We start from the raw sequence: 17272 nt of genomic DNA, 5'->3' as shown, positions 1-17272 counted from the left end.
ATTTTCATGTATCAACATATTCATAAGAACTAAAAATTGTGCCAAGTATTGTAAATTTATCACCATAAAAATCAACTTTTAATTAGCACAATTTAAAAAGAAAAATTAAACGTCATCAACATTTTATTATACCCATAAATATTTATTATATATATATAAACAATTGTTAAAAAATTAATAAATGACAAAGAAAAGAAAAAAAAACTTACTTTAAAGTGCTGTGGGACCCAACAATCCTTTATGCGGCAGGTGCCGCAACCTTCGGGGGGTTTTTTTTTTTTTCCTTTTTCTTCCTCCTTTCTTTTATTTCTTTCTCCTCTTTAATCAAATATTTCTTATATCAACGAATTTGTAAACTTAAACCATTAAAGAGACTGATCAAGATCAACAAGCTGCCAAGAGACCGATGAAGATCAATAAGTCGCAAGAGGCCGATCAAGATCAACAAGCTGCCGAGAGACCGATCAAGATCAACAAGCCGCAAAGAGGTTGATCAAGATCAACAAACCGCCAAGAGGCCGATCAAAATCAACAAGCTGCCAGGACGCCGATCAAGATCAACAAGCTGCCAAGAGGCCGATCAAGATCAACAAGCTGCCAAGAGGCCGATCAAGATCAACAACCCAAGAATTCAAAGGAAAGAATCAGAGGATAAATATTAGAAATTGTACGAACCCCAAATATCAATACAAATTATATCTAGTCCACGAATTATAATTTCTCTGGAAATTTCGTGTGAACAAATTGGCACGCCCAGTCGGACAATCTCTACCTCTCATCTCTCTCTCAAGAATCAAAATTTTGCCAGATAATGTACTGACATTATAGAAAATCTTCCCAATAAATTTTCTCCGTGATAATGAGAAAAAAATAGGAAGAAGATTGCACCTCATCGCGAGAGCTTAAACTGCATGATGCTCCGACAAAAAGAAAAATTATTGAACTACGTTATGAATTGATTCCTCTTTTTAAAGGGTACGTAGGCAGCTTACAGAAAAGAAAAAGTTCAGTCTAGCAAAAAAAAATCGCTATGTCAATTATAAATTGAACATGGTTATTGTTGGGCGCTATATGCATGGTGATCACCACTATTGAAATAGGCGAGCAATCTTTGTCAAGGATAGACAATGGAACCGTCAAATTTGGACCATGATTCACATCTCAATCTCATAGATGAAAAATCCAATTATTGTCGGTAAGTTGGGAGCATGTTTGTTGCCTAGAACTCCAAATTCAAATTTATGATTAAATCAAGATTTCATAAATTTGAATTTATCTGGTATTTAAATTTGGGATATTCCAAATTTTACTCAATTCAAAATTGGAATAAAAATTCAAATTCAAATTTTATACCAATTTCAAACATAGATCCAAAATTCCATTCAAAGTCAAAATCTTGATAGAATTAAATTTGGACATATCCTAAATTTTACAAATTCGAACCTCAATTTGCCATATTCGAAATCGAGATTTTGGTAAAAATTCAAATTCAAACTTTACTGTTATTCCAATCAAAATTCTAAATCTTAAAATTTTCGATTTGGGCATATTCTAAATTTTACAATTTTACCGAATTTCAATCTCAATTTGACTATTTCCAAATCGAGATTGAGGTAAAAATTCAAATTCAAATTTTACTCCACTCCAAGCTAAATTTGGACATATTCCAAATTTGTCAAATTTTGATTTCATATTTTCAATTTGGACATATTTCAAATTGAGGTTTGGGTACAAATTAAATACTAAAATATTTTTCGAAATTTATCCACAACTATGTTTGATATAAATTTCGAAAATGGGACATTTGTTGACTTATAAATTTTGGCGAATCACAAGTTGTCACATAATAATACAAAATTTTATGTCATTAAATTGAGACTAATTAGAATTTGACAAATATTTTTAAATTAAATCAAAAGATATCAAAAATTCAATATGCTCAAGTTAGCAAGAGCCAATTCGGTGAGCTCAAGTCCAAATCAAGCCCATGAAATATCCTATAAATAGAGAGGTTCGTTCACCATCTAATTCATCATCGAAATTATCAAAATCCTGCATAGGATAAAATCCTCCCCACAGAAGGCCAAGATCATCATCAAATCAAATGTCGATCAAGATAAACATTAAGTCAGAGGCCGATCAAGATCATCATCAAGCCGCTAGAAGCCGATCAAGATCAAAAAACCAAGAATTAAAGGGAAACAATCCGATGATAAATATTAGAGATTGTATGAATCCCAAATATCAATACAAATTGTATTTAATCCACGAATTATAATTTCTCCAGAAATTTCGTTTGAACAATCTCATTATCAAGTAAATTGTAAAACGAATTGATAATACATTTCTCGATTCAATCAAGATATTGAATTATCTAAGTCCAATTCAACCAAGTCATTTATCCACGAAATGTTGTTAAATTTATAATTTCATTTCTCTCGCTCATTAATACACTCTTTCGTCAACTATGTGTTCTCCTTCTCCAACCATTCATATTCTCATTTTTTCCCAACGATCATATAACTAAAAATATAGGTTTAACTTTTAAAAATTAATAATGTGCATCGCATGCAGTAATAAAATAGTACATATAAAAGTGTGGACGTGAAAAGAAAACTTTTATTTTTGGATAATATTATCTCAAAAATTTTAGATAATTCCATGTTATCACTTTTTCTATGTAAACTAACACACATAAACAATACTGAATACCTTAATTAAAAAATAAAATAAAAATGAAAACCTCAAAAATATTTGAGAAGTAATATTTATTATAATATAATTAAATTATTAAATGAAAAAATATCAACGGTACTTCTCTTTCCTTTCCGAGCCATAACTTTCTCAGGGAAGAGCAAAATTTTGTGTTCTAAACTACAAAATCTTATGTGATTTATATATATATCTGTTTTGAATTACGACAAACTAATTCTTTATTTTTTTTTCTTCCCTCCACCCCCTTCCAAATTCTACTCACACCCGTATAATTTATACATATATAAATTTATTGTTATTATTATTATTTTAGACAACCCATATAAATTTATTTGATGTATCACTTTTTTTTGATGTGGTATTTATTATAATTAAATGATAATATAAAATAAAACAAACACTAATCGCTTTTATGGAAAGAAAAATTAATGGATTATTACATATTTTTAAACTTTTATATATATATATATATATATATACGCAACATGCATATATACACACATCCAAACACGAAATAACCAACCCCACACACCCACAAAAAAAAATATCAATATAAATATATATATACCCTATTAATCATAAACAAAAAAAAATCATAGTTCCATAATAAAAATATATTTTTATATATATAAAAAGAATGTATTTGCTTGGATTAAAATACTAGTTAAATTAAATATCTGATAACTACATTGCCACTATCCTCGGAGATTTGTTTACAATTTGCTAGTTAATTTATTTTTAAGTTAAATCATCCCTTTGTTTATATGATTTAAGATTAGTATTAAATTGTACTTAAAAAAATATATTAGTATTATCTTTATTCCTATGATCTGAAAATTTTGGTTTCAAATTGATTCCAATAATTTTTCTAAATTTTAATTGGGTGTATATAATTTAGGTAAGGGTCATGTTTTTCACCTACCCAACAAATTATCTTTCTTTTCATCTTTTCTATTAAAAAGTAATATCTAAGTTTTGTGAAATAAAGGGACCAGTCTAATAGCATATCAATAAAAATTCTAGTCTATTACAGGCAAAAATATTTTTTATCAAAAAATGAAACTATATCTTTCAATTCCTATCATTGACATTTCATAACCATTTCAAAAGTACCTTTTGAGCAAACATTTATTAATACTCTGAACATAAAGTTGATGTCAAAAATTTGGAATGACATGGCAATTGACGTGCCATATAAGTTCCAATTGTGTCCTAAAAATTGTCAATCATCTATTGACATCAGAGTTTGTTTCTCTTATATGTATCCAATCTTACCCTCATTATCCATTTTTAGAAAAAAATAGCTTCTTCCACATTTTCTCTCCTTGTAGACTTAATCCATGCAAACTTTTAAATTAATTATCACGTCAATTTTTCGGTCGAAATATCAATGTATGTAAGATTGAAAGGATATAAGTACCTTTTAAACAAACGGCAAAGGTTCAAAATCAAACCTAACTCGTACGCCCAAATGTGAAAACTTAGTTTTTTCAAAGGAGTTAGAAAAAAAGTGGGGAGGGGAGTGGCTAGGGGCCAATGGCCTGCTCCCCTCCTCTCTTTATCCTCCCCGTGAATGGTGTGTGTTTTCTCTCAGCCCTCCAACTGAGTTTTTTTTAGAGAGGTGTTCCTTTCTACTTTGTTACAGCTCTTTTGTGGTCTTTTTCAAGAAGTAAGTAACATGGTGTTGTGGAGGCGATTTTCGGGAAGGATCCTTTTTTTCCGCTGGTTTCATGTGATGGCGGATGGTGGTAGAGTGTCAAGAATCTCCTCGTTGGATGCCGATAGTGTTGTTGCGACTGACAAAATCAAAGTCAACATTGTTATATGTATGGTTCTTGACTTCGTCATCGTGACAATTTGAAGAGTTATCAGACACAAAATTAGAGAGGAGAACTACCTGTGATTTCTTGGGATGACTCTTTATCTTCCTTGCATCTTTGTTCAAAAAACTTTCATGGTCTAGAGGCAATGATGACGAGACAAAAGGTGGGCAACGACAAAGGTGTAGCAATCTGCTTGAACACTGTTGAGGCTATCAATCTTTATTGTATCAAGATTCGCTAGTATGATTTTGAAAATTTGTCTAATCCTTCCTTACCTGTCATGGTAGCAACTTTGAAGACAATCATTTATCTTTCAATTTTAAACAGGAGTGCCATAATTGCCAAAATTTCTCAATTAATTGAGGATTTCTCCAGTAAGTCATTGAATGGGGATAATTATTATTATTATTTTTTTTTTTGCAAATTGTGATGATGGTGTGTGGTCGCCACTCTTCTAATGTAACCCTTATAGTCTTATTTCTTTTTAATGCAATATTTTTTATATCGAATAAATAAACAAAAGGCAAAGTTCAAGAATTTTTTTTTTTTGTAATTTAGCCTTCAAAATATTAACAAGTGTTTCTTGAAAAAGTATTTTCTGAGACTTTTATAAAAAAGTTTAGTATAAAAATTTTTTAAACAGATTGCAAAGGTCAAACAAAAAGAGAGAGAGAGGGAAAAAAAAAGGTATTTTTGTTGCCTCGACAAAAAAAAAAGTATTTTTGTATAATTTAGGCTTTATTTATCAATTTAAAGTTCAAACCGTTTTTTCTTAATTTGGCGGGGACTGGGAGCTGATACAGAAAGCAGACCTGCCGAAGGTTGGAGGTCCATTTTCTGAGAGCAGCAAGATCATCGATTTCGCTCGTAACCCCGTTTTCTAATTTCTATGGCTTTCAAGAGATTTGGACTTCTTAGCGACCAACGCGCCACGAACTTTACCAATTTCTTCAGCCCTTTACCATGGAAGATTCTCCATTCTTGCTGTAATCTCACTGTTCTTTACCAAATCAACATATGGCTTCTCTGTTTCTTCAAGCAATTCCCTCTCACTCTCTCTCTTTCTCTCTCCCCGTGCCTCGAAAACCTTCAAATTTCCTATTCGGTCTCTAAACCTAATTTCTAAGAAACCCTTGTCCTTCCAACAACCTCCCTTTCGACGTCCCAACCATTTGGGGTCTCTTAGTTCTTCAAATACACTGTGATTTGTCCTATCTCAGACGGAACGGCTAGAACCCATTTCGGTTTTTGCTTGTTTCATTGCTTCGAAGTCCGATTAGGGTTCTTGGAGGTGGGGAAGATGAAGGTCTTGTTTTGGGTTTTCGCCATTCTTCTGGTTTCGGGGATTGCTGCTGCTGTCCCCAATGCCGTCCCCACTGAACGAATTTCAGGTTCCCCCTTGTTCTTCGAAGCTTTTTCTTTAACTTTAAATGGTTTTGTATTGAGTTGCTCGGTTTTGCTATTGGTTATCTTGATCCTCATTTCTGATGCCGTATTGGGTTTGTTCTGAATTTCTCATTTCCAAAGTTAGTTCGTACTTTTTTGTACTAATTTTGTTGAATTATGAGCTAGTTGAGTTCATTTGAGTCAGATTCTGTTCTAGTTCAGTGATTACGTAGGACCCTTGAAATTAAAATGAAAATCAACAATGCACGCATCCACTGGCATAGCTTGTGTTCATGGGTTACTCTAGTAGTGATGGGGCAAGTGAAAGAATAAAGTGTTCAAATGAAACAAGTTCAAACCATGGTGGCGAATGGCCACCTACTTAAAATTTAAATTCATACAAATTTCTTTGACAATCAATCAAATGTGGTAGGGTTAAACCATTGTCTTGCAAGATTTGTCAAAGTACACGCATGTTGGCCTGATATTAAAAAAAAACATTCTGCAAGTGTTTAAACTTTATGCTCTATACTTCAATGGAATCTGCATGTTGTGGAAAATCATAGTTAAATAGATCCAGTAGGCATATTTGGTCATGTGGTTTGTTTTTGGATGCAGGAAGTGCTGGGGATGTGTTGGAAGATAACCCAGTGGGGAGATTAAAAGTGTATGTTTATAATCTTCCAAGCAAATACAATAAGAAGACTCTTCAAAAGGATCCAAGATGTCTCACTCATATGTTTGCTGCTGAGATATATATGCATAGGTTCCTGTTAAACAGCCCTGTCCGAACACTCAATCCTGAGGAAGCCGATTGGTTTTATACTCCTATATATGTCACCTGTGATCTCACCCCCAATGGCTTGCCATTGCCCTTCAAATCCCCACGAATGATGCGTAGTGCCATTCAGCTAATCTCTTCCAATTGGCCTTATTGGAATAGAACTGAGGGTGCGGATCACTTCTTTGTTGTGCCCCATGACTTTGGAGCCTGCTTTCATTATCAGGTAAGCTGACATCCCTTTTTCTTTTTCGTAGGGTAAAAATATGTATGAGAATAAATACATCATAACCTATCACTGGTAGACGTTTCTGTGTTACCATAGCAAGAATTTCTGTGTTCAAATCCGTGTAATGTCATTTTCTCTTTAACTAATATTGTAATATAAACACTTATTGGATTTGATACTCACTTTCAAGTCCACTATGTGGCGATTTAAGACTTAAACTGTGTTCGGAGTGATTTTGGCAAGAGCCAAAAAGCACATCCTACTAAAAATCATCATGTTAGGAGAGGTAACTTACATTGTTTTTGGAAAAAGTCAAAAGTGCTAGAAGAGTGTTGCGAGAAAGCGTTGGTAGAGTGATTTTGTTCAAGTGTTTGAGCGGGAAATACTTTTAAGAGTGTAGAACTATCAAAGTGTTTTGTTATTAAGCCTTTTTTTACTAAAATGCTTATAATTAAAATAGTTTTGGTAAAAACATTTATTTCAAAACCACCCCTATACGTGGCCTTACTTCACCTGCACTTTGGGATTAAGGAAGGTTGAGTTGAGGATCTAGAGAAGTTTCCATATCAGTTCATAAGTATGCTAACATTCTTTTACTACATTCTTCAAGCATATGAATCATCATCCTTGTCACAAATGCAATAATCTTGGCTCTTGGTTATTTTTATGTGTAGGAAGAGAAGGCTATTGATCGTGGAATTCTTCCCTTGCTCCAGCGTGCAACATTGGTTCAAACTTTTGGACAAAGGCACCATGTTTGCTTGAATGAGGGTTCCATCACTATTCCTCCATATTGTCCTCCCCAGAAAATGAAAGCCCACCTGATTCCCCCTGAAACTCCTCGTTCTATCTTCGTCTATTTCCGGGGGTTGTTTTACGATGTTAACAATGACCCAGAAGGTGGTTATTATGCAAGGTGCATCTCCTTTCTACCTTACTTATTTTTTACATTCTTAATATGGAACAGGGTCGAATATGACACTAGTACGGAAATGAAACTCGACCTTGTGTTTGACGATATACAGAGGTGCAAGAGCAGCAGTGTGGGAGAACTTCAAAAACAATGCCCTCTTTGACATCTCTACTGACCATCCAACGACATATTACGAAGACATGCAGCGAGCGGTCTTCTGTTTATGTCCTCTCGGGTGGGCACCATGGAGCCCAAGGCTGGTGGAAGCAGTGGTGTTTGGTTGCATCCCTGTTATCATAGCTGATGACATTGTCCTGCCTTTTGCTGATGCTATTCCATGGGAAGAAATTGGTGTGTTTGTAGACGAAAAAGACGTCCCCAACCTCGACACGATCCTCACGTCCATACCACCCGATGTGATATTGAGGAAGCAAAGACTGCTGGCAAATCCGTCAATGAAACGAGCGATGATGTTCCCTCAACCCGCCCAATCAGGCGATGCTTTCCATCAGATTCTGAACGGATTGGCTCGAAAATTGCCGCATGAGAAGAGTATTTACTTGAAGCCTGGTGAGAAGATTTTGAATTGGACTGCAGGGCCTGTGGGGGACCTGAAGCCTTGGTAGACAAATTATTCAAATTTTTGGCTGTTTCTTATTTCATACAAAATGTATCAGGTAGAAAAAGCTTTAAGCTATGCCATACTTCCCCTACCTCAAGTTTTGTTTTTGCAGTATATAACATTACTTGTATTGTTTCTTTAGTTTTGTGGAATAGTTGACCCATTTGGTGAAAAACATTGAAAAGGTGCAATAATCTCTCCCAATTATCTGAACAATATAGTTGCATAGTCAGCATCTATCTTTGTGTTAACCATCCATAAAAATTTTACAACCTTTTAAAATTTTTAGAAAAAAAAAAAAAAAGAAGTTCTTGTCGGTGGAGTTCCTGCCCTTGGCCTTGGTTCCAGTCTCTTGCGCTTAGCGTTAGAAAGAGGTGCCTCCGCTATTTGAAGAATTTCGTTTGCATCTTTTGACTAGACCTTTTCTGCATTTCTCTCTCCTACCTGTAAAAAATTTAATGGTGCTTAGCAAAACATAGGTGTTGACAAGTACGCATACCGGTATTTTTCTTATTTAGCTTTGGTTAATTACAGGTGTGTTTAGGATGAGATGAGTTGGGTTAGATGAGAAAAATGTGTAATATGGTGATCAGGGAAAAGTTGACATCTTCTGAGATAGGAGTCATTGTAGTCATCCCGTTAACTTGAAATCGAATCATCACATCTTGTCGATGACCCTTTTTTATAGTTGACGAGTATTGAGAGTTATGTTTTTCAACTTTAAGCTACATAGGACACCACATTTTTCTCCATAAATACTCATCGCTTTAATCACTTTGGAATCTTATTTCGAATAGGTCGTTCTCATTAACCATATATTAAAGTTTACATTAAACTCGTCAATCATATGCAAAACAAAAATCATGTGTTTCAAATACAAGGCAACAGAAGGCACTTGGCCTTGGCCTTGGCCATTGATTGAAATTACTTTTTTGCCCTCCCTGTAAGAGAGAGAGGGGAGCAGAATGTTTTATATCCCTTCAGATACAACAAGGGCTAGGGTCGGATTTAAGAGATTCCTTAAATTAAAAGCCCACCATCCTTAAAAATATTCTAACTTTTAATAATTAATGGTGTTTTTTTTTTCTAAAAACAAAAAGGTTAAAACATCATTTTAGTTCCCAAAATTATGGTTTGATTTGGTCCCTATATTTTCAAATGGATAACAATTTAGTAATTTTAGTAGGTAAGAATTTAGTTCATATAATTTAAAATCAGTAACAATCTAGTTTTTATTACGAAAAATTTCATCAAAATTAAGCGTCAATTTTTATTATGTAATGATTTAGTTTTCATAGTTTATTAATACATTCATTCTCTTCTCAATTTATGGATCTATATTTTAAAAAGTTATATTAAATTTTAATAACATTTTTACGATAGAGTTTAAATCGGTTACAATTTTAAACTACATGAACTTAATTGTTATAGTACAAAACTCAATTGTTATAAATTTGGAAGTATAAAGATTAAATTATTATAAATTAAAATTTAGGGACTAAACTATTAAAACAAAGTATATAGACCAAAGGTATCCAAAATAATTCATACTTTTCTTGACTGTCACTGGAAAAGGATTAAACAAAGAAACTTTCGGAGTTGTTGCCACCAATCACATAATAGAATATTATAAAATCAATTTATTTATTTGTTTGTTTGTAACCTTTTACTCTTTTTTCACATGATCCAAGTTGGGTGGTGGGAAAAAGAAAAATAAAAAATTGTTTTTCCTGCCTACCAGAAAATGGCTGCTCATCTTTGAATCTCACCGATCAAAGACGATTAATTTTTACTCCTTATTTTATTTGCAATTATTTTTCCATTTTTATAGCTAAATTAATTTCGAATTTTTTTAAAATAAAATTTGTTGATGCGTGGATTGCGACCTTCCGGTTCTCCTTCCCTCACACAACGAACTCGATGATTAAGGGAACGAATACCTGCAAAACAAATCCGATCTAAACTGGTGCGACCTTCGTCACACGGGCTCCGATGCTTAAGTCAGCAAGGAGAGTAGAGAAATAGTCAGTTTCTAGTATGGAGACTGTCTTACCTACATAGCTATTTATAATTGCTACAAGGATCCCATCACAGCGTTCTAATTGTGCCCTAGCTCTATGTTGCCAAGACCCAACGACTGTTAATCAATAGAAGAGGGTCGATGTTGGGCTCGGCCCTGAACAGGGGTTTTTGACCTCTTGCCATTAGATCCGAGCGGAGGAAACCGCATTGTACCTTGGCCCGAAGGCCAACGTGAGAGGCTGATGCATCGGCGCCGTGATGGTCTTAGCGTCAGGTCGTCTTTTGGTGTGGGTTGGCCCTTTACGTTATGGGTCAGTCTCCCCTTGTCGATGATCTCGGCTTGATCTCTTGTCTCGTTTCGGGTTGTCTTTGTTCCCTATAACAATGACCTCCACTCTCAAAACAGAAGACGAATGATTGTATCAAGATCTTTGTTTTGAGAGTACTTGTCGCTTGTCGTCATCACGAGATCATCCTGTAAAATAGCGTAATTCATATGCATATCAATGGCTAATTATTTCAATGTTTCTAACTCACGGAGCTTTTACCCAAAAGCTTTTAGTCCAATTTTGGATTTTAGCTGCTTGGTTTCTGCTACTAGTTTTGTACCTTCAATTTGTCGATATTACCTCATGAATTGGAAGTTTTTCCAATTTTCGTTTTTCATAATCAAGTCTCTTAGGCACTACTATACGGTTAGTTTTTACTGTTAGATTTTGGCCTCGGGATTTAACTTCCAGCAAGGCCAGTGGCACTTCTTTGGATTTCTAACCTATTTGGCTCTTGCTAATGGTTTTATACCCTAAATTAATCAACATCCTTGGGTTTTTAACTATTTTGGTTTTCACCAAATGGTTTTCTATCCCTGGGTTTCATTGATTGATTAGGCTTGCCTACTTTTTGTCTTAACCCTACTAGACCTGTACGCATGCCTTTTTCAGCACCTTGTGATTATTTTCCTTGGCTTTTAGCTTATCGGCCTGCTTCTAAGTCTGTCACAATTTTGAGTTTCTTGATCGGTCGTAGATATGTAGATACCGTAGATATGTAGATTATTTACATATGATGTCCCCTACTTGAGAAATTTATTTTAGAATGAACATAAAAACTCAAGTATCATGTCAAAATGTCGGAGATTTTATTAGTAGGAAGACCGTCCCGTCGAAGATTTAGTTACAATAACTTTAGTTGGCCAAAATAATAGAGAAACATAAAATGTCTAGAACCAATGTGTCGAACTAGCGGTAGTATCTTTTGAGGTTCTGAGCGTGCCATGGATGTATTAAGGCCTTCCCCCCTTGGTCTTCCAAAGCATAACTGCCTGTTCGAACCACGTTAGTGACTTTGTATGGGCCATCCCATGTTGGCCCGAACGTCCTGCTAGTTGAATCTTTGGTATTAGGCATGATCTTTCTTAACACTATATCACCTTCTTTAAAGTCACGCTTCTCAACCTTCGAATTTTAGTATCGAGCTATTCGATTTTTGTATTCAGCCGTTTGCAGACGTGCTGTTTCTCGATGTTCTTCTAATAGGTCGAGGTTGAACTGCACGGACTTATTGTAATCAACTAGGCTGAACTACTCTACCCTTGGGGAGGGGAGACCAATCTCTACCAGCACTACCGCTTCAGAGCCAAATGACAGTGAAAATGACGTTTCTCTTGTCGAAGTACAAGGTGTTGTTCTGTAGGCCCACAATACGTTGGCAAGTTCTTCTGCCCACAACCCTTTAAGTTTTTCTAATCTGGTCTTCAAAGTTCTTTTGATGATTTTGTTGACTGCTTCAACCTGTCCATTGGCTTGCAGACGTGCTAGCAAAAAGGAACAAATGTGCTTAATGTCCAATTCCCTACAAAACTCTCGAAAGGTAGCATTGTCAAACTGCTTCCCATTATCACTGATAATGGTGTAGGGTATTCCAAAACGGTAAATTATGTTCTTCCAGATAAAGTCGGTGACCTTTTTCTCAGTAATTGTAGCTAGGGCTTTGGCTTCGGCCCATTTAGTAAAATAGTCGACTGCCACTACTGCAAAGTTGGTCTGACCCTTTCCTAGTGAGAGGGATCCTATAAGGTCTATTCCCCACTGAGCAAAGGGCCAAGGACTCATTATGCTTATTAGAGGCTCTGGTGATTGCCTAGGTACTGTTTCAAATCGTTGGCATTCGTCGCATTTTTTTGTGAATTGCTTCGTGTCATTTAGCATGGTCGGCCAGTAGTACCCTTGTCTAACTATTTTGTGACTTAGGGATCGTGCTCCAGAATGGTTCCCACAAACGCCCTCATGTATCTCTCTCATGACGTAGTCAGCTTCATCGGGAGTTAGACATTTTAAAAGTGGCAACGAATAGCCTCTTTTGTACAGATTGTCGTCTTTAAGAACATATTTGGTTGCTCATCGTTGTAGCTGTTGGGCCTCTATCTTTTCAGTAGGTAAGATTTCGTCTCTCAAATCTTGATCAAAGGGCTCATCCAGTTTTCTTCTGGTTGCCCTTGTTCGTCGATATCCATTGCTTCTTGAGCTTCTATGCTTGGCTCGAGCAGAATATCGACCAGTACAGTTCTTCCTAGGTCGGTTTCATAAGCTACAGCTAGTCAAGCTAACGCATCTGCGTTGACGTTTTAAGTACGTGGAATCTGTCGAATTTTATATTTTAAGAACTGGCCGAGCTGGTTTTTTACCTGAGAAAGGTATTTCGCCATTCACGGTTCTCTAGTCTGGAACTCCTCTTTCACCTGACCTACAATCAGCTGTGAATCACGGAGTACCAGTATATTCCTGACTCCAATGTATTTGGCCACTTTTAATCCTGCTAACAGAGCTTCATATTCGGCTTCATCGTATGATGCATGAAAACTGAACTGCAGTGCATATTCGAATTTCTCTCTATCTAGAGAGACCAGTAGAAGCCCTGCCCCGCATCCTCGAAAATTTGAGGACTCATCTACGTAGAGTGTCCAGGATTGCTCTTCCTCAACTAATTGTGAGTTAATACTATATACCTGAGGCTCTGTTGGTGTTAACTCTACTATGAAGTCTGCCACAGCCTGCCCTTTTATGGCAGTTCTTGGCTTATAATGAATGTCGTACTCGCTGAGCTCCACTGCCCATTTTACCAGTTGTCCCGAAGTGTCTGGCCTTTGCAAAATCTGTCGTAAGGGAAAGTTGGTGAGGACAGTTATTCTGTGAGCTTGGAAGTACGGACGCAGTCTCCGAGCCGAAGCGACCAGTGCTAACGCCAATTTCTCCATTTGCAGGTATCTAAGCACCGCATCTACCATTGCTTTACTCATGTAGTAGATTGGAGATTGTCGTCCATCTTCTTCCTTTATCAACGCGGAACTCACTGCAGTGTCAGATACAGCTAAGTATAAGTAGAGTTCATCACCCACGACCGGCTTTGAGAGGAGTGGGGCTACCCCCAGGTATTGTTTTAACTCCTTAAAGGCAGCCTCACATTCTTCCGTCCATTCAAATTGCCCTTTCTTCCGTAGGATCTTGAATAACGGCAGACACTTGTCGGTTGAACAGCTAACGAATCCGTTGAGTGCTGCTATCCTTCCGTTGAATCCCTGTAGTTGCTTTAGATTTCTAGGTGGATCCATCTTCATAATAACTTTGATCTTATCTGGATTGGCCTCGATTCCCCTTTGTTGTACTAAAAATCCCAGGAACTTGCCTGAGGCCACTCCAAACGTGCATTTAGTAAGATTCAGCTTCATCTTGTATTTTCGCAGAATGTCGAATGCTTCTACCAAATCTTTCTCGTGTCACTTGTTCTTTTGACTCTTACCAACATATCGTCTACGTAGACTTCCATCTTTTTACCGATTAAGGCTGCAAATATCGAATTTACCATTCGTTGGTAGGTCGTTCCTGCATTTTTCAACTCGAACGACATCACCGTGTAGCAATATAAACCTCGGCTTTTGACAAAAGAGCTTTTCTCCTGATCTGGTAAATGCATCTTGATTTGATTCTATCCGGAGTAGACGTCCATGAAATTCAACCTTTCATGTCCTGTAGTGGCATCAACCAGTTGATCTATTCGAGGCAAGGGAAAAGAATCCTTTGGACGGGCCTTATTTAGGTCTGTGAAGTCGATGCACATTCTCCATTTGCCGTTTGGCTTTTCACCAGCACCACGTTGGATATCCACTAGGGATAATGCACTTCCCGAATGAAGCCTGCTTTCAGTAGCTCCTTCACCTACTCGGGTACAATCTCATTCCTTTCTTGGTTGAACGTGCGACGCTTCTGTTTCACTGGCTTACAGCTCTCGTCGACGTTAAGTCGATATACCATGATTCCTCGATCGATTCTTGGCATGTCCTCATGTGACCATGTGAACACGTCAACATTGCTTCTAAGGAAGTTTATAAGGCTTTCTCTTTCCTCATTCCCCAATCTAGTTCCAATGTTGACTCGCCGATCTTCGACTGTCAGAGGGACAGACTCTACCTCTTCAGTCAGTTCTCCCCTGTCAAGGGTGATCGAATTAAGTCGATGACCAGGGCTCGGTCTTGCCTCAGCCAAGTGGTCGGTTGCTTTATTCAAGCTCGAAACCAATTTCTCCCCTGTCAAGGGTGGTCAGATTAGGTCGATGATCAGGGCTTTGTCTTGCCTCACCTGGGTGGTCGGTCGCTTCATTCAGGCTCTTCTTTTCGAAACTCTACTGGCTCTCCTCAGGATTCATGTCGTCTTGCTTCATTCCCGCCTCGGATTGAAGTCTCACCTCCGATCGGGATTTTGCTTTGACTAAGCTTGCTTTGATGTATCGTCCCCACAGACAGCACCAATTGTTGATGCGTGGATTGCGATCTTCCGATTTTCCTTCCCTCACACAACGAACTCGATGATTAAGGGAGCAAATACCTGCAAAACAAACCCGATCTAAACTGGTGTGACCTTCATCACACAGGCTCCGATGCTTAAGTCAGCAAGGAGAGTAGAGAAATAGTCAGTTTCTAGTATGGAGACTACCTTACCTTAGGGTTAGGCAACACAACTATTTATAATTGCTGGTAGGATCCCATCAGAGCCTTCTAATTGAGCCCTAGCTCTATGTTGTCAAGGCCCAACAATTGTTAATCAAAAAGAGAGGGTCGATGTTGGGCTTGGCCCTGAACAAGGGTGTTTGACCTGTTGCCATTAGATTCGAGCGGAGGAAACCGCATTGTACCTTGGCCCAAAGGCCAAGGTAAGAGGCCAATGCCTCGGCGCCGTGATGGTCTCGATGCTGGGTCGTCTTTTGTGGGTCGGCCCTTTATGTTATAGGTCGGTCTCCCCTTGTCGATGATCTCAGGCTTTGATCTCTTGTCTCGTTTCGGGTCGTTTTTTTCCCTATAACAAAATTCAAGAATCATTATATAATATTTAAAAACATGAGAATAAACAAATTTGGATTTCAACCATGAGTGATATATATAATAAGATATTAGACTTTCATCTATAGATGTTGTTTGATCACAAAAATGACAAAGTCTGCGAACCTTGGCTCGGACTGGAAGATGACCTAGAGGACGAACTGGAAATCGGCTAAACAGCAGACCTGCAAAAAAGAAGACACTCTGATGCCCAAGTTAGGAAGTAGCCTAATTATATTCGAGAGAGAATATAGTGTTCGCATACTTGAGATAGAGGCGGAAGGTCTTTATTTATAGGCAAGCTCTCTGATAGGACCTCCGACAGAGCCTCAACGGCTCATTAAAGTTACCGCAAAACGCGGCGTGTTGTTGTGGAGTGTGTCGGAGAGTGAAACTGCTCATAATAGAATCAAGTTGACTTGACCGCAGAATGGGAACAAGACCAAAAGGATACAAGGTCGGCTCGACCACCTAAAATGTCAGCTCCATAATAAGTGTTAAAACTGAGGTAATGAATCTTGACCTTATGTACTCAAGGTCACGTGTTGTTCTCTTCAAATCAGGACATGCCACATGTTACGTGAAAATTCAACTCCAAAATATGTCTATATGTCCATGAATTCGACATCAACATTTTTATAGTATCTCAAAAAATTCGACAAAAATGAAAAAAAAAGATCAACAAAATATTATTAATATTGACATAATATCAATATTAAATAGTTTTAAATTTATTTTAAAATGATGAAATGTTAATTTAAATATATTTTTTTTAATTTTTATAACCTTTTCATAAATTCCATATACATTTAAAACTATGGTATATAAGATGTCTGTTATTTTATTTACTTTTACTCGGTTAGTTTTTATTTACCCAAAAAAGGTAATTTGACCATCCACCAAACGTTTTGGCTTTCATTTGACACAGGCTGACAAAGCTTACCAAATAAATCTCTTATTTGACTATAAATGCTATTAGTATAGAAATTCTTTTCGTTAATTTACCAATTTGGTGGAGTAATTTTTAGGTTTAATTTAAATTTGGTCAATACAAATTAAAAAAATTTTCACTTTGATGATTGAAGTTTAATTTTCATTTGGTCATTACAAAGATTTCAATTTTGGTCCTTATAATTCAGGCAAACTACACAAATTGTTCCTACAATTTTGAATTGTTACCTTTTACTTTTTTATTTTACAAATAAATTATTACTCCGTTGAATACGTGACACGTTTTCTTTTTATGTGACAGTGTATTAGTGCCTTCTATTTTGCTTGATGATTATATAGTTCAGGGTGAGTAAAAAAAAAAAGGAAATATGTAGTGAGTATTGTCCGGTGATAATTTGTGATATTAAACTCAACTATAAGGAACAAATTAAAACTTGTAAAATTATAGGGACTAAATTAAAA

The 17272-nt window shown here is 36.5% G+C and overlaps 1 protein-coding gene across 1 annotated transcript; it reads left to right on the top strand.

The window, feature by feature from the left end:
- The first annotated feature begins 5308 nt into the window (after positions 1–5308).
- Positions 5309–8701, top strand: LOC111025141 (putative beta-1,4-xylosyltransferase IRX10). The gene is made up of 4 exons (XM_022302986.2): positions 5309–5929; positions 6543–6931; positions 7609–7850; positions 7960–8701. Exons 1-4 carry the CDS (start codon positions 5839–5841, stop codon positions 8471–8473), a joined length of 1236 nt encoding a protein of 411 aa, XP_022158678.1. The 5' UTR covers positions 5309–5838; the 3' UTR covers positions 8474–8701.
- The last annotated feature ends 8571 nt before the right edge of the window (positions 8702–17272 follow it).

Source organism: Momordica charantia (genome assembly GCF_013281855.1).
Source record: "Momordica charantia cultivar OHB3-1 chromosome 5 unlocalized genomic scaffold, Mcharantia_2.0 BLBB01000005.1, whole genome shotgun sequence".
Lineage (NCBI taxonomy): Eukaryota > Viridiplantae > Streptophyta > Magnoliopsida > Cucurbitales > Cucurbitaceae > Momordica > Momordica charantia.
The sequence above is the reverse complement of the archived record's forward strand: the minus strand, read 5'-3'. Positions and strand labels throughout refer to the sequence as shown.

Coding starts and splice junctions, on each gene's coding strand:
- LOC111025141 (XM_022302986.2), top strand. CDS start 5,839: ATGAAGGTCTTGTTTTGGGTTTTCGCCATTCTTCTGGTTTCGGGGATT. Junction 5,930..6,542: donor CCCCACTGAACGAATTTCAG/GTTCCCCCTTGT, acceptor TTTTGGATGCAG/GAAGTGCTGGGGATGTGTTG. Junction 6,932..7,608: donor GAGCCTGCTTTCATTATCAG/GTAAGCTGACAT, acceptor TTTTATGTGTAG/GAAGAGAAGGCTATTGATCG.